Source organism: Columba livia, chromosome 5, assembly GCF_036013475.1.
Source record: "Columba livia isolate bColLiv1 breed racing homer chromosome 5, bColLiv1.pat.W.v2, whole genome shotgun sequence".
Lineage (NCBI taxonomy): Eukaryota > Metazoa > Chordata > Aves > Columbiformes > Columbidae > Columba > Columba livia.
Window position 1 is genome coordinate 54,670,264 of NC_088606.1, and position 16,091 is coordinate 54,686,354.

The following is a 16,091-nucleotide window of genomic DNA, read 5'->3' on the forward strand; positions in this document are numbered from 1 at the left end:
ATTTATATATTTTATAAACCAAGATAAAGGTTCAGACTCAAGCTAGAACACTTCAGTTAAATTACAACCTTTGGGAGTAGTCAAATCCTACATACTGTTCAACCATTCATAGGCAAGATCTGCTTCATTATTATTACTTCATTATTACTTCATTATTAAGCATTTAACAATGTCAGAATATAAGGTTACACATTTATATAATCACATTTAAAGCAAAATGCCTATTGAGATGCATCCTCATGTCTGCTGCTGTTTTACTGTTTCTAGCTGCACACTGCTCAGAAATATAGAGGCAGGATTGGGAGTCATTTTGGATTTTGTTTTATAAAGGGAATCTTGCAACTTCTGAAGAGGCTTTGCACTTCTCTGGCACTTACCTGCAGAGCTGATGAGAAAGCACATGTTCTCACACAGACCTCTGAGGATTTATTCCTAGCACACTGTATGTAAGTAAAGTTACAGATATGGATAGCCCTTTAAGTATCCATATTTGCCTGAGGAATCACTACTGGCTGCATGATTTTATAAGTAGTTAAACAAAACTCTGTTTTTAACTTTTAAATCTCATTTAAAACTTTGCAGTAAACTTACAAGCAATAACATTTTTTTTCCTCTACAGATTTATCCAAATTGCTTGAGGTATATGACTCCATCATAGCATAAGACAAACCTGCCCTTAGCAGAAGGTAACAGAAAGTCACTTCACTTGTTCATGAAATTAAACTAAACCTCTTACCGTGTAATTTGAAAAATGTTTTGGGGTCAAATTCATTAGGATCTAGTCCATCTGCTTCTTCCCACACCTCTTTCAGTTGATCTTTGCTTCCCTATGGATTGGTTACAAAGAAAAACTATTGAAAAAATGACTAAGTATAACTATTACAGTTTCTCTGAAAGGGTTTGTTTTCTAATTAGTCATGTTGCAATGCCTAATACTTTCATAAGACAGAAAGGCCCAGGGAAAGAGGGAGTGTCAAGGAAATGCGCATTCTGTGGAAAGGAACACCTATAATAATCAGTCATGCCACACATGTCCAGAAACAACGGCTGAAGGGAGTTAAATTTTGCCTTTTCTGGAGCAAATGGTACTGTGATGCAGTTTCTTGCAGGCCAGGCATCTCATGAAGGCATCCCTACAGATTTTAATACCATTCTAGCTTCTTATGAGTTTTAGCTTCTTTAGTAAAAAATAATTCTGCCAGCAAATAGCATACTTGTGCAGAAAAAAACAAGGGTATACATAGTGGGTTTTGTAATGCTCTCAGCGTTGTTCCCACACTCAGCTCCCATGTCAATCAGAAGATGCAAATGCTGAGAACAAACAAGAGACACCCTTCTCTTTATTAGCTTTTTCTCTCTGGAAAGTTTTCACCCAATCATTCAAGAAAAGATTATGGCCTTACGGGATGGTGAACTTTAGGGTGATCTCCATGTTTTTTCTTCATCTCCTCAAATTTGGATTCTTCTCGCTGCCTCTTTTCTTCATCCAGTGTTTTTAAATACTCTCTCCTCTCATGTTCTTTCATCATCTCATATTTCTTAAACTCCTCATGGCGAGTCTTATCATAGTTTTCCAGGTCACTTGTGGCCTAAAAATATACATATATGTAAACATACGATTACGCCACATGATTATGCTCACACACATGACATTAAAAACACTGTATTGTTCAGATCTGTGGGCAAGGTTGGCCATATTGCCATTCTCCTTTCAAATATGAGATAGACTAGTCTGGGGTTTCCTTTTACGTGGCAGTGATGCAGAAACGTCTCTCTTCACTTTGTTATTTTCACACAAATTGATTTTCAAGGGCTCAGCTCCTAGACCTAGACAGTTTTTGCAACCACACAGTACTGTAAGAAGGCACCAAGGTGTCCTTTCCAATCAATTAATAGTAAGTTGACTCAAAGTTAAGCAAGTCCCATAGTAATGAAGTGCAGCTTCAAATAGTTCCATTAACTCCTTGATTATTTCAGAATAAGAACATTTGTAGCTTATCCTACAGTTTCATTTAAAAGTGCCTTCCTTAATAATGGGAGTTAGTTTGCAGTAGCTTAATACAGATTAAATTAAAAAAAACACCAAAACACAACAAATATGGAGAGAAAGGGTGTGAGTGGAGAATTTCTGACAAAATTTTCCAAGGGTAAAAAAAAATCCACAAAAATAAAAGAAAGCTTAAAATATGCCTTATATTCCAATTTATTTTGAAAATATAAACTCTGTCAAATTCTCATGTCAGACATGCAGTGCTCTCTAAAGCACATCTGAGATTAAAGTCTTTTTTTTCCCCTTGGGTAGCATATGTTTTTCAGCAGTTGAAAACAGCTGTGCTGTGCTTCATTTAACTGCATCTCCTTAATAAACATGCACTGAAAAAAACCCCACACCTTTGATTAGTACTGAATCTGCTAAATACTTGAATACCATGCCCAGCATTTGCAATTTCTAATATGGACATCTTAAATTTTACTCTGCTGTGGTTTTGCAGCTTGATATATATATAATAGTAGATCCCAAAATTTCAAATGGCTAGTTTATTTGTGAGACACCTAAATAATTTAGAAATAGAAATCAGAAAATATACTTGGGAAAAATGTACTCCTATCAAGATGGTATTTAATTTAAAGGCTTCCAGAAAGGAGTATTTTATTCCCAAAGTTGTTTGTACTGGCACATGAATGGAAGTCCTGTTAAGATGTCACTTCAAAATTGACGGGCTCTTCAGCATAAAGCACGATGGCAAAAGTTTTCAAGCGTGCAATGGAGACAACTGACTTTTCTCTGAAAACTGCATATCATTTATATTTAAAAAGTGGTATATATAAAAGGATTTGCCTTTACCAGAGAAAAAAAGCATAATAATTAATACAAAAAAAAATGTCATAGTAGCACTCACTGCTTTGATCAACATATCTAAGTCTTTAGGTTCGAACGTGTCAGGATTCTGATGGTTCAGGTGCTCAAACTGTTTAAGGAGAGCCTGATGGTCTAAGCCAGTGTCTGAAAGAACAAGGTACAAATGTAAAACATTAGAATAAGTTTGAAATCAAGCAAGATCAGGAAGTTTAATACTTTCTTATGGGAGCTTGTGCCTTGTAAGTACCTGAGGCTCCCTGAGGACTGGATAATTTTTTCACTTTTGGAAGAAACTATAGCAACACTTCTAAAATTGCTTTTCCTGAAGACGACTGATGAACTTGATAGCAATTTTCCACTATGATGTGTCAGCGTAGCATTGAACACAATAATTTAACATTCATGAATTAAGGCATGTGTTTCAGCAAAGAAAACTACAATCAATTTGAGCTTCACAGAATAAGAAAAACATTTTATTCTCTTTTATATAAATGAGATAGTTGCAGTATCAAAGCTAAAAACCTGCACCTCTTCACTGAACTAGGAGAAGTCTGACTCTTCTGTTGCCCTGTGCATTTTGCAAATGACTTATGTCTGCCCAAAAATGTATGTACAATATGGTGTAAAATTATATCAAATCAGACAAGTAGATATTCAAATTCCATTTGTTCAAAATGCAAGTACAAGACAGTGGAGAGTCAGGTCCTGTGTCTAAAAGCTGAAAACATTTCTCTCTTCCTTATGACAGGAACAATACCAAATACACAATGCACTAACAACAAAACACGTTTCTACAACAGGCTTTCCTAGATGTTACCATGGTTTCTGACTGCTAATTCTAGATAATAATGCTATCTTAAGCAGCATACACTTTGATATGTTATGTATAACAATTTTGACAAGATTTTACTAGGTTGCTTAGCAAAGAAGATTTCATTTGTTTAAAAAAAACCCTGGAAAACACAATTTTGAACATGTCATTCTTTGGTAAACTGTCTTACACTCAATGCTGTGTTTGCATTAACACAAAATGGCAAATGCTGGCTGGTGCAGATTTCAAGCATCATTCCTCCCTGGTGAGATCATAATTTCTGATGAAACACGTGCGGCTAAGCCTGTTTTTGAAAGATGTTTAGAAGTCGCTTTAAGGCTTTATAAAAAGGCAAAAAACAACCCCCAAACCCATTTTCTTTCCATACTTATGGGAAAAGACTAATTCTATTTAACAGTTATTTACTTGCCACATTACTGTATTACCGGAGACCAAATCCCTAACATTCTTCTGTCCTATACTGATCAGTCTAGTTGGATCTTGGTGAAAATGTTTAAAAACACATCTGGATCAGGACTGAATATATACAGAATATAATCTCCAGCCTGTTTTTTTCAAACCTGATCCATTTGAGAGGAAAGAATACAGGAGTGCTTTGTGCTTTTTATTTTTTTAGATCAGGGAGAAGACTAAGATGTTAAGTGGTGTTCCAGGGAAAAGATTAACATAAAAAATAAAAGGAGAGCAAACAGCTCTGCCTGCTCTTACTATAGAATGCTCTTTTGCACATGTTCCAAGATGTTGCCTAGGTGTACATTATGCGGCTGTATTTTATAGATAATCTGGCCATAGTTGTTGTATGTGATGTGAAGTACTCACTGGCTGGGCTGATTATAAACCTTAATCAATATTTTTTCACTCCTGAGGTTTTCACATCTTAGTAGCCATCTGAATATTTTGAACCAGAATAATCTGTTCTTGTTATTTCCCAAATGTAAGATCTCACACTGATACTGTAACACATACGATCTGTTGGGGGGGACTTATTTTTTCTAAAGCATGCTTTTTTAGTAGGATTTCTCCCCATAACTTGCAAAGGCTTCTAATAATAAAATAATCTGCGTAGGCAAATTATGATTTTTGTATTAGAGCTTTTTGCAAGGAGCAGCAATTCAGAAACAAGATCACGCAGTCCATCATTAGGATCTTTGTTTATGAACAACTAATTCTCTCCAAAAAGAAACCACTAATAAGAAATTTACAGAATTAGTGCTAAGCGTGAACTTTAAAAATGCTTCAGTAGTAAGAAATAAAAAGGGACAGCATTTCCCACACAAACATACAGCAACCAGAATAATTAGAAACCTGTATACTTTATTCATTAAAAGAAATGGTCTGAGTTTGTAGGATTTCATTAGCAATTAAGAAAATGCTATGGAGAGTTCTTGTGACTCCAAATGTTGTTCTTTACTCAGGAGCTTAAAATTGTGCCAAAAATAAGAAAAATACTCTTCTAAACTGAAATCTTTCTTTGTTATAAATTTGTGCAGTAACTCTAATTGGTGGAAAGGAGGCCTAAAAAGAGAAAAAGGAAAACTTTTGTCTTAACTGATTGTAAAAAACAATTAGTTTTCTACTTTGTAAAGACATGAAAAGCTATGTCATGTTGTACTACTATATTACAAGATCTCAGTGACCAATCTATAAAACATAAATCTACAAAAATAAAAATAGGTTGAAAAGGGATTAAAAGTATCTGAAAAACCCACTGCCAGAATCAAGTTAAGTTTATTTATAAAATACAGACTTTTCTTCCCAGTTTCCTATAAAGATGGGTCTTTACTGGCCCCAGGCCAGCTCAGGAAGGACACTCACTTCCAGCTTACGGTCAATATTGCTGACAACAAAGAATGCATAACGGAGGGACTTTGGGCACCCCTCCAACACAATCCCGTCTGTTAACTCACCAAGTTAAATTTTATATTCTTACCTTGAACAGAATCCATTTTAGCTTTAATTAACATCCTTAATCTTGCTACTTCTTGTCGTTTTAGTTCATCCAGCCGTGTTCTCACATGATGGCTCACTAAATCAAGCTCCCTGCTTAGTTTTCCACTCTGTCAAAAAACAAAAGTTGTATATAAAAACCAGAAGAAAGTAGCCATTAGGATTCCCATAAGACACAAGCTGCAAGACAGTAGACTAGTGGCAGTCTTTGGCAATACTGTAGCCCACACTATAAGAATACCAACATCTTTTCAAGGAGCAGATTCTTATTTTTTTTTAAGCCTATGGTTATAAAAAACATAGATGAATCCTAAAAGCTTTCTGAAAAATATAATATCTAAGCATTCTGCTTCTCTAAAGAGAAAAAGCTTGGTCTTGAAGCGGCAATGGCTAAATATGTTTAAGAAGTGACAAATTTCTTGATTAAATGTTCTTGAATTAGTTAAAAAGAACTGTGAGATACACACAAAATGCTGTGTTCTTCATCCACTTGATGACGGCTGTGGGACTTGAGAAAAGGTACAAGCACAGCAACAGCCACCAATGTGTATTGCAAGAATACTTATCAGGATCTGGAAACAGATAGTAACCTTCAAGGGTTACACTAGGTGTAGCACAGAAGAAAAAGAAGCCAAAAGCTGCCAACGGCAACATGAGATATTAAAGGAAATGCAAAGGCAGGATCTCCTTTTTAAGTCTGTCATCACTTTAGACTGTTTCCTACCTGTCCCTTGCTGAATTTCTAGCTCATAAAGGGGAATGCAGAACAGCCATCACCTAGAGCCAGGAACTAAAGTAGAAAAGACAAGAGTGTGGTGAGGTTTTGGAGAGAGTGCTATGTGGATTGGCACAAAAGAAAGGACAGGGAGAAAGCCAGAGGTCTAGTTTATTCCTATATACACTAACTTTACCTTGAGCACAACTCCTCGATTTCCCTAGACTTTAAAATCTGACTGTCTTGTAATTCTCTTTCATGTCATCATATTCATTTGTGACATACTACCTTAATCTCAGAAGGCAGATATACCTCTGTTCAAAACAGCATTCCAAACTACTCAGCAGACAATAGTGAGTGAGAGCTATTCTTGCAGTTGTTTTGATGTACATTAAGGTTCACCTGCCTGTATGGAGTCTGTAACTAGCTTTTTAGTAGATAAGTAAAAGGCAGAAACCATGCATTCAAGTATACATTGCTATGGGATATTCTTTAACAAACAAAAGTTCTACTGTCCCTTGACTAAAGACAATGTTTTAGTAAGAGTTAAATACCTAAGTAAATGAAAATGAAAGGAAATTTAAGCTCACAAAAATTGAGAGGAGTATGTAAAAAGAAAAGAAAGAATACAACATAAATGGCTCATGATTATGGATTTAATTAACCTTAACTTTTTTTTTTGTACCTACCTTTATTTCCTCTATGTCAGCAGTCTGGAGTTTCTCCCTAAAATGCTTATCTGTTTCCAAGACATCTATTACTTGCTTGAGATATTCATCATAATAAAGTCCTGTATCCTTCAAAAAATAGTGTAAAATTGAGAAAAGAATATACTGCCAACATTTCATTTTGTTTAAATATAAGGATTAAACTGAAACTCAAATCTCAGCACCACAGACATTATACTCTCTCACTTCATTTTTTTCTGATTTGCATCATTGCCCTATAACAACTTATTCTTATGATTTATTTGTTTCAGCAACTGATGAGGAGAAAAGTGTTTAGGAATCCATGTCATACACAAGCATCTGTCATGTTAATATAGGGTGGTTTTTTTTAAGTGCAATTTATTCATTTGTGTTCTATTTGAAACAGTCAAACAGAATCACTGAGTGGAATTTCCTAAGCCACCACTCAAATCACTTGAAAAAAAGTCTCTGGAACAGTAAACAGCTCTTCCTCTCGGAAGCTGGGGAATTCCTTCTATGTGCCACCTCACCTTTAGCAGCTCATGGAAAAAAAATGAAAGAAAACACATTTAGATGGAACCTCACTATAGTAGATGGTAGAGTATATGAAAATAATGATTAATATCAGTTTCCTTCCTGCAAGCAGTTCCAGTAAAGAACATCTGAATTTCAGGAAGGCAGTTTGCTATAGCCAGATTACTAACAATTAGGAAAAATAGATAAATTTCATTACACTTACTGGATTTTCTACCTTCTCTCCTTCTACATGGCCTTCTCCTTTGACTTTTGTCTTATCTATATCTATAGGTACAGCTTCCAAGACCATTAGGAGACATGTCATCAGCAAAATACACTGCTGGGGCAGGACAGGTAGCCACTTCATCTGAAATGAGACCAAGTCACAAAAATTAACATAAATAATGTTATTGTACTGTACTGATTAGACTTTTTTGACGTTCCTACATAGATACCTGTAATAACCCACTTCTCATGTGTTCTACTGCTCTCAAGGAATACTAAAACTCACAGAATACAGCTTTAATTTGTAAAGGCCACTAGTACAGAACCAGATTTCCTCAGATTATTTTACAGTTGTGTGGCAAACTGAAGTTGCACTGTAAATGGTGAGAGGTTTTTAACATGTTGTGGTATTATCAATGGCTCCACAGTACAGATGGGAACCCCCAGTGTTCAGATACTTGTTTAGAATGGCCAAGTCTTGCATAATTAAGACTGATGTTCCTACTTTGATCATGTCTTTGCTGAAGTTATTGGCAAACTTCTAAAGATAAAAATGGACACTCAATCAGATTTTAGTGTAGTAATGCCAATAGTTTTTGTGTTTCAGCAATGGAGTAGTTTGCCTAATTTGGAGTCAGGATCCCCTCCAAAATTTATTTACAGGAAAAATATTTTTCAATTCATGTTATATCTGTATTTCAAGTTGACAGAGACTCATAATAAAAGTGTTCACATCACCTGAAATTGTGGCTGAGGCTGGGGTTTTATTAAGCCAGTCTCCCCTATACTTTCTTTGGTGCTTCATATGGGGCTAACTCCCACATAGTTTGATGAGCACTGAGCACTTTGGGAGTTACTGACCTCTGTCTTCACCCCCTCTATCAAATTTGGTTTAAAAAGCTCAGTTCATTTAGAAACTGATAAGATGGAATACTTAAACAGGAAATCAAGCTAAAAAAGTAACTACAGTAATCCAGCATCCAACAGCAAAGTCAGGCTCTTGAGACAATTCAGCCAATTCAGCTTATGACAGTTCACAGTCTCTGGATATTCTAGAAAAAAGCTTGAGCAAACTCCAATGTTAGGTTAGTAATGTAAACCACCTCCTGGAAAGGGAAAGTTACCAGTCCAATACTGCCTTATTTTAGATATGTCAAAGAAAAAGACATAACATTTGAAAAATGGGAAGTCAAAGAAATCTCAAGTATACCTGCCACAAGGAGAATTTCTGTACAAGTGCTTTAACTAATCATGCAAGTCTGTCAAAAGTACCTACGTCCACCAGCAGCAAATCCTTAGTTTTTTTTGGGGGGGGGGGGGGGGGGAAAGGAACAAGATGTAATTATGGTATCAGTGCCGGTTTTCCTGAGTACATGCTCTGGTACTGGATAGCATTAGTTTTGCTTGAATTAAGCTGCCCCTTTACTAAGGCAACAAACGTAGATAACAGCAGCTACTTAATATTAAGCATTGTTGACACCCTTTATTCATGTAAGTATTACGTAAAAGAAAGCACTCTTTTTAAGAAAAAAACATGGGAAATGCACACAAGCTATGCAGAGATATTCTTTCTTTTGTTGGGAACGAAGGAATAGCTGGAGATAAAAATGTATCTACCTACCTATTTTTTGGTTTATATGTCAAAGGCTCAAGAATGACAAGAATTCTCTGAAACTGTTTTTTCCTAAGGACATCTTCAGCAAAAAAAGCCTAAATGGATTCTGCTCATTTGTAGAAAATACCTGTTACCTTCATTTAAAATATGACTAACATCTGATCACTACCAGAACGGATAGCAGGAGCTATTGTTGCTGCCACATTAAGCACATTAGATTCAATGTCAGTACTTCTGTCAGTCATTTGAAATAGAAGAACCTTAGGAGGCCTAAACTATGCTACAGATATTATCAGAGCATTATTTCTTAACAAGAAAGGTTTATAAATTATATATGTAGGACTGAGAATATTTGCAAGGTGGTGGTTCACTTCCAAAGCAGATTGAGATACAGTTGTGAGGAAGTCACTGTACTTTCCTTCTCAGATGAAAAAAACAGCAAAGAAAGTAAAATTAAGGCAAACACTTAATTCAGTATCTGTCAACTAAGTGTATTTAATAAAAGAAAATGAGAGAACTGAATCTCAAAATCTACTTTGAAAGATTCTGGATGAATAGCCTGGGCAATAAGTTCTCTAAACATAGAGCATCACAGTAGAAAACTTTACAGGTAAACTAAAAATCCACTTTGCTGAAATTCTAGCAGAGTAGGAATGGGGCACTCTTGTAAACTGATAAGTGAAAGGTCTTAAGTATGCAATGGATATAAACCAAAACTAATAAAAGCAAAAGACTTATTAAGTTTATACTAACTATACTCTCAGCATTTTTAGAACTGTTTATTTTTAGAAGGTTATGTATGTTTGAAATATTAATTTAAAGAAACAGTAGCTTCTGATAATGCTAAAAATTTGGACCCCTGGGAGATTAATATTTTCCCAACTTAAATATTTTCATATATACAAAATTATAGAAAAAAAATAATTGAATTGTATTATAAACCACTCTAGTTATGTAAGGTGTGTAAACAGTGCTAGAGTCAGGTTACGTTATGGTTGGACTCCACGATCCTGAGGGTTTCTTCCAACTGAAATGATTCTATGATTCTATATGTGTCTATTATTTGAGCATGCTCATTTCCTGTGAGACCAACACGTCATGTAGTGAGATGAACCGTGGCAGAGAAGCCAGAAACTAGAGTGGTAGCTGTAGTTATGGCACTGACTCATTCTTTGCCTACAGCAAGTACCAAAGCCAAGACTTTCAACAGTAGTAATTGCTCTTTGATCCATTTAAAAGACATAAACAGTCTTTTTTTTAAGCTGCTGACCAACAATGTCTAGTAACATGAATAATTGTGGAGATGGAGATTAGCAGCTAGGGCTGAAGGGGGGTACACCTTTCAATTTTTAGGATTTCTTTCCTTGCTACTCAGGAAACCTGATACATAAAATGTCTATGCTGAACTGAAACAACTGAGGTATAAGCAACCGTGTTGGTCTGCCAGACCTCATAAGAGAGAGCACTAATGTACAGCAGATTTGGAATGGGCAACTGAAGCTATATAATCTTAAACCACCTCTGCAGCAGTCAGGAGAGCTTATCTATCAAAAATCCTAATCAAACAAAGAGTCATTGGGTCTGCTCGCTTTCTTTTGTGCTCATGGGCAGTTTGGGTTCCCTTGGAAATACCAACCTTTGTAATTAGATGCTGTCATACATAATGGAAAGGACTGGATGATATAACAATATGTTCTTCACATCTATTTGATATAATAAGCTGCTCTGAAAAGAAAGCTATCTACTGTCCATCAGGCAGTTTTGTTTCAGGTTGTGCATATGGTGTTTTTATTGTAGCCCTTTCGACAAAACAGGTCAAAAATCCACCCGTAGCAGAGAAGACCAAAATGAATAAGCAAAAAAATATCTCTATCGTTGGAGCTGACTTTGTAGACTGCTATGCTTAACACAGGACTCTCAATAGTATTTTGAGGAACCCAACTGTTTACACAATCTGTGCTGAAACAAGCAAATTAGAAATACATTTATTAGAATAAAAAATAATTACTAAGTGAAGACAGAGTTAGTGTATTTAGGTATCTATTAGTCCAAGACAATACTAATCAAAATGCCCTTAGTAAAAGAAGGTGACTAAGACATGCATCAGCCTTTAGAGTGTGACAGTCACAACTGAGTCACTGAGCACATTCTACTCTGACACATACTAGAAGATAGAAACCAGGTCCACTGCAAATTCTAAGATTAATCAGCTGCAAAAAAAACCTCAGCATGAATCTCAAATGCAGCAACTAGAGGGAAGAGTGACAAGAGGCAGGATGAAAGGAAAACTAGGGTTCCAGGTTTTGTTCCACTAAACACTTTACTATTAAGTTTGTCCTGCTCTCAGCCTGTTACCAGCTGCATTTAAGAGTTCTTGACTTTTGAGAAACACGTCCCTGAATGCCCATCTCTTCCCAGCCTTTGTAGGGCGAACCTATGTGTCTCACATAGAGATGTGGTTTCTTCTGTATGGACTAGGAGCTACCAAGGCAATAGACAATCACAGCGCTACAGACGAGAAGCAGTGTCAACCTGGTCATTGTCATCCCCGGTACATAATGCACAGCATACATCCTCATGCCCTGCCATGGGTGTGTCACTTAAGCCTTTTATTTTACTTATCTTACCACTGCTATATAGCTTAATAGAAATATAAATTGTCATGAATCTGCCCAGCTGACTGGTTACTTTCTTAGAGACAGACAGAAACACCTAATGTTACAACTGTCATCTGGAAATTTAGTTACTTTAGTCAGAGACACGTAGCCCACCTAGCTGAAAAGCTAGCACAACTCTAATCTGCTTGTATCAGAAATCAATCTCATCTTTCCCAGAGGGATAAACAAACATTTCTTCTTGTAATACATAAAGAGAACTAATCATAAAAGTAGTGCTTTAAAACTGACCAATATTGTAGTTTTTAAACAAAGCCAATATCCTAAGCTTTCAGAGAAAATGAAAAATAAAAACTTCTCTAAGCATAAAGTATTCTAAAAAAACCCAGAGTGAGTGCCAAGAGAATGAGAGACTCAGCAGAAAATAGAGTCACCAATGTACTTGCATGAACAGAAAAATACAATCAGAAAAGTAGGCTGTCTGCCAGCAACCTCGATCTTGATCCCACTAAAGTCAATCACAAATTCCTATCACTTCAGTGGAACAGGACCAGACATTCAAATTATAAAGAGTTATGGGCTTTGAAAGATAAGTACCAAATGCAGCTTCTAAAGTTTGTTCTAGCAACATTAACACAAGCAGCTAAACATGGCTTTAGCACACTTAGTTTACACAACTGCCAGATGTTTATAATACAGACCTGAACATTCACTTTTCATTACCTTAACACCTATTGCCCAGAAATCAACATAATACTGGTATGGATATTTCCACCACCTTCCTAGCAAGTAACACCCAATGTCAAATTTTCTAAAATTGAGACAGGCAAAACCATATCCTGATTATCAGTGCATATAGTGCATAGTGTCTGCACACGTAGAAGCTCAGTGGACGATTACAAAGCAAGAAAGCACAACATTGTAAATGCCATATTGCACATTTGCACTTGCCAAACTCATTTAAAAAAAAAAAAAAAAATCTACAGATCTTTATCTTTCTAAGAATATTACAGCATCAGTACTAGAATGGGAATATTACAAATGCATCTGACCTATATAAAGCACTCCTTCAGCAGTCTAAGTTAGCCATCTAGCATCTTGAATCTCTTTTCACCTCTCTGAAACAGTGATATACCTGTCCATATATTCACAGCTTAGAGAATGTTTAATTCCATGGGTTTTTCCATTTCTTTAAAAATTATTTGCAAATATATAAATTGATTAGCTCGCAAAATCTTTTTAAAAATACATTAAATGTTTGAAATTAGGCAGAAACACATTAGTCTTCTGCCATATTTTCTGTTTGCAAACACCTGAATTATCAGTTCCTCCCTGTTCTTTCAGGAGGACTTGCTGCACAGACACAGTGAGCTATCGTACCTTAACCAACAATGAAAGTCAATTAATCTATAGTTAATGCATCTTCTTCACAATGTCAGTCCAGGACTTAAAGTAGAATTAGCATAAATAAAATGTGGCAAGAATTTTGAGAAGCAAGTGTGAAAATCTGTTGCAGCTCAAGATGCTAACCTAAACTTCTGGTAGTGGTGAAGATCTCTTTTCACTAGGTCACCAGTCCTCCACATATAGCTTTTTTCATCAAAGACATGAGCACGAAATGATGCAAATGGGGAAGTGGCTACAACCTGCACTAGTTTTCCCTTTACAAGTTATCTTTTGAAATACAGAAACACTTGCATACTTTTCTTCTCAAATGAGAACCCATTCTTTTAAAAGTTAATATGCAAGCATCATTTTTCCCTCTTTGTTCTTTCAGTAAATGTCCCACCCAACACAAGCAGCTACGGTTTCATTACGCTTTAAGCATTTTTTATCTTCTGTCAAAGTCGCCCATTAACACCATGATACAGATGTTGCTTCTTTTTTTCTAGCCAATATCCAACAGGTTTCAACTTGGCCATGGTGTCCTAACCTTTTGTTAGAGTACATACCACTCAGTTCTCTGCACCAGGAGACTTTGTTTTTTCAAGTAGCATTTTAATACTGTACTTAAATATAGTTTTATATAAAACAGTATTATTTAAGTACATAACAGCAGTAGAATCCTTTCTTCTCATACTGTTTATTTTGCTTACATTATTTTCTTTTGATTTGTATTTGTTACATTTTTCTTTATCTGCTTTGTTGTCTTTACAGTTCAATTTGGCTGATAGAACAGTTTCTTTTTTCAGCTTCTCAGAAAAGACAGCATGCCTCAACTGCGTGTGGTACAACATTTGCTGATAGAACCTTTTTTAAAAAAATACATTTCAGCTGTTTTATGAAATGAGTCACCCAAATGCTGGGGGATACTTTATAGTAACACAAACTATGAATGCTCAAGTGGGTAAGAAGCAAGTACTACTTACAACGCAACTGTCCATTCAGGAATAAAGACGGCATAGAAGCAAAACAAACGGCTGCTGCTACATGTGCTTAGCTCTGTCATAAGTAAAGTTTGAAAATAAAACTCTTTTTTCTTCTTGTTGCAATGTTAATGGTTCAATATTTAAAAACCTGCACACACACACGCAAAAAAACCACACGCATATTTGTAATACTACCTGCCTCTAAGCAGCTTCTCTGTCATCGTTTCAGAAAAACAAATACTAGTGTTTACAAAGCTACCTTACTAACTGAAGAATGCTGAAATATTAGTTGTTTTTTAAAATAAACTTGGATTATTTCATCAATTCTTTCCAATAAAGCTGGCTCAAAAGAAAATTAAGAAGCCAATACTCAAGCAAAAACTTGTATTGAATTCAATGCCTACTTGATAAAACTCATCAACTTTAAAAGCAAATTAAAAAACAAAAAAAAAAAAAAAAACCACTACAAATATAACTTCCTGTATTATGAGTTCAGTTCCCATACAGAACAAAATACAACAGCACACCTGGAATCTCACAAAATAATTTTCATAAATGCAAACAGCACTTTTGTCAGTGCTGGTGTAAAAGGAACCTCGTTTCAAATATGCTACTACATGCAACCAAAGTATTTGCTCAAACCCTAATCTCAAATCAAAAAGTATTTCAATTATTCTACAAATATGCATTTTGCTCTAGTCGACAACACATGACGATGGTGAAATAAACCCCAAATGTCCCAGGACTTCAAGGTACTTTATTTCCCCCTTTGGACAGAAAATACAAAATAGTTAACAAGAATAAAGCTAGATCTAATTATATGGTTTAATGATTTTAAAATATTTAGGCACCTAATGATAGCTACCTAATGATATTTATTTCCATAATTTGCCAATTCCCATTGCTTAGGAATCCAAATACGCATAAATGTCCTACTCTTGTTTTATAAAGTATGATAAATGTAATAATGAGAAGGGTCTACATATTTCCTGAATTACTTGTGATAAAGAATATTTACAACTGAATATGATTTAAATGCTTTGAATAAGATGCAGATTCTTTCATTCTTCTGACTGTCAAATCATGTACAGCCTTTAAGAGTAAAAACTGTTGAAATTAACATGAATTTTGCCTCTGATTTCCTTCAATGTGGCTTAGGTGCCTGGCCACGGTTTTAGCCACACAGAAGCATATCCCTACCCAGAAGGCTTGTCTCTACTATGTCTCTAATAGGAACTTCACAGATATCTCCTCTGCTTACCAAGCAATCAAATAGACAAGAGCACAATAGCTCACCAGATAAACACCTTTGTTGCACAGGAGTTCAAATCAAGGCAGCACTGATATGGGCTTTTACCTTAACAGTAAAGGATTTTATCTTTCTTTTGTAAAGTGCATTTGTTTAGTCAGTATATCACTAGAAGCATGGGTCAATATTTTCATACCTCTGACATTTGAGTCAATATAATAATATTTTAGATTTTTTATTATCTCAGAGAACTACTGCTCTCTCCTTTCATGATTACAATTCCAGTTACATATATATCACTTGCGGACAGCTTCTGACAAAAACCCTTTAACTTGGCTTATAAGAACCAACAGTTTATGTTCAGCAGTACTACCGTTACTACACAACATGTTACGGAAACTTCTACTTAGTATTACTAAAAAGTTATTATTTTTTGTTGGTTTTGACTAGTTTTTATTT

The 16,091-nt window shown here is 35.5% G+C and overlaps 1 protein-coding gene and 1 long non-coding RNA gene across 4 annotated transcripts in view; one reads left to right on the plus strand and one right to left on the minus strand.

Moving 5' to 3' along the window:
• NUCB2 (nucleobindin 2) overlaps positions 1-16,091 on the minus strand; it is a 28,744-nt gene that overhangs the window by 10,654 nt on the left and 1,999 nt on the right. For all 3 annotated transcript variants that reach the window (XM_065066143.1, XM_065066144.1, XM_065066145.1), the window contains exons 2-7: positions 7,783-7,926; positions 7,044-7,151; positions 5,623-5,749; positions 2,901-3,004; positions 1,404-1,589; positions 737-827 (exon numbers count right to left, since the gene is read on the minus strand). In XM_065066143.1, coding sequence (XP_064922215.1) covers positions 737-827; positions 1,404-1,589; positions 2,901-3,004; positions 5,623-5,749; positions 7,044-7,151; positions 7,783-7,926 — 760 coding nt within the window. The remainder of the gene's footprint in view (positions 1-736; positions 828-1,403; positions 1,590-2,900; positions 3,005-5,622; positions 5,750-7,043; positions 7,152-7,782; positions 7,927-16,091) is intronic.
• LOC110365622 (uncharacterized) lies at positions 310-14,305 on the plus strand. The gene is made up of 3 exons (XR_002425288.2): positions 310-446; positions 620-686; positions 14,172-14,305. It is a non-coding gene; the product is annotated as an uncharacterized LOC110365622 (long non-coding RNA).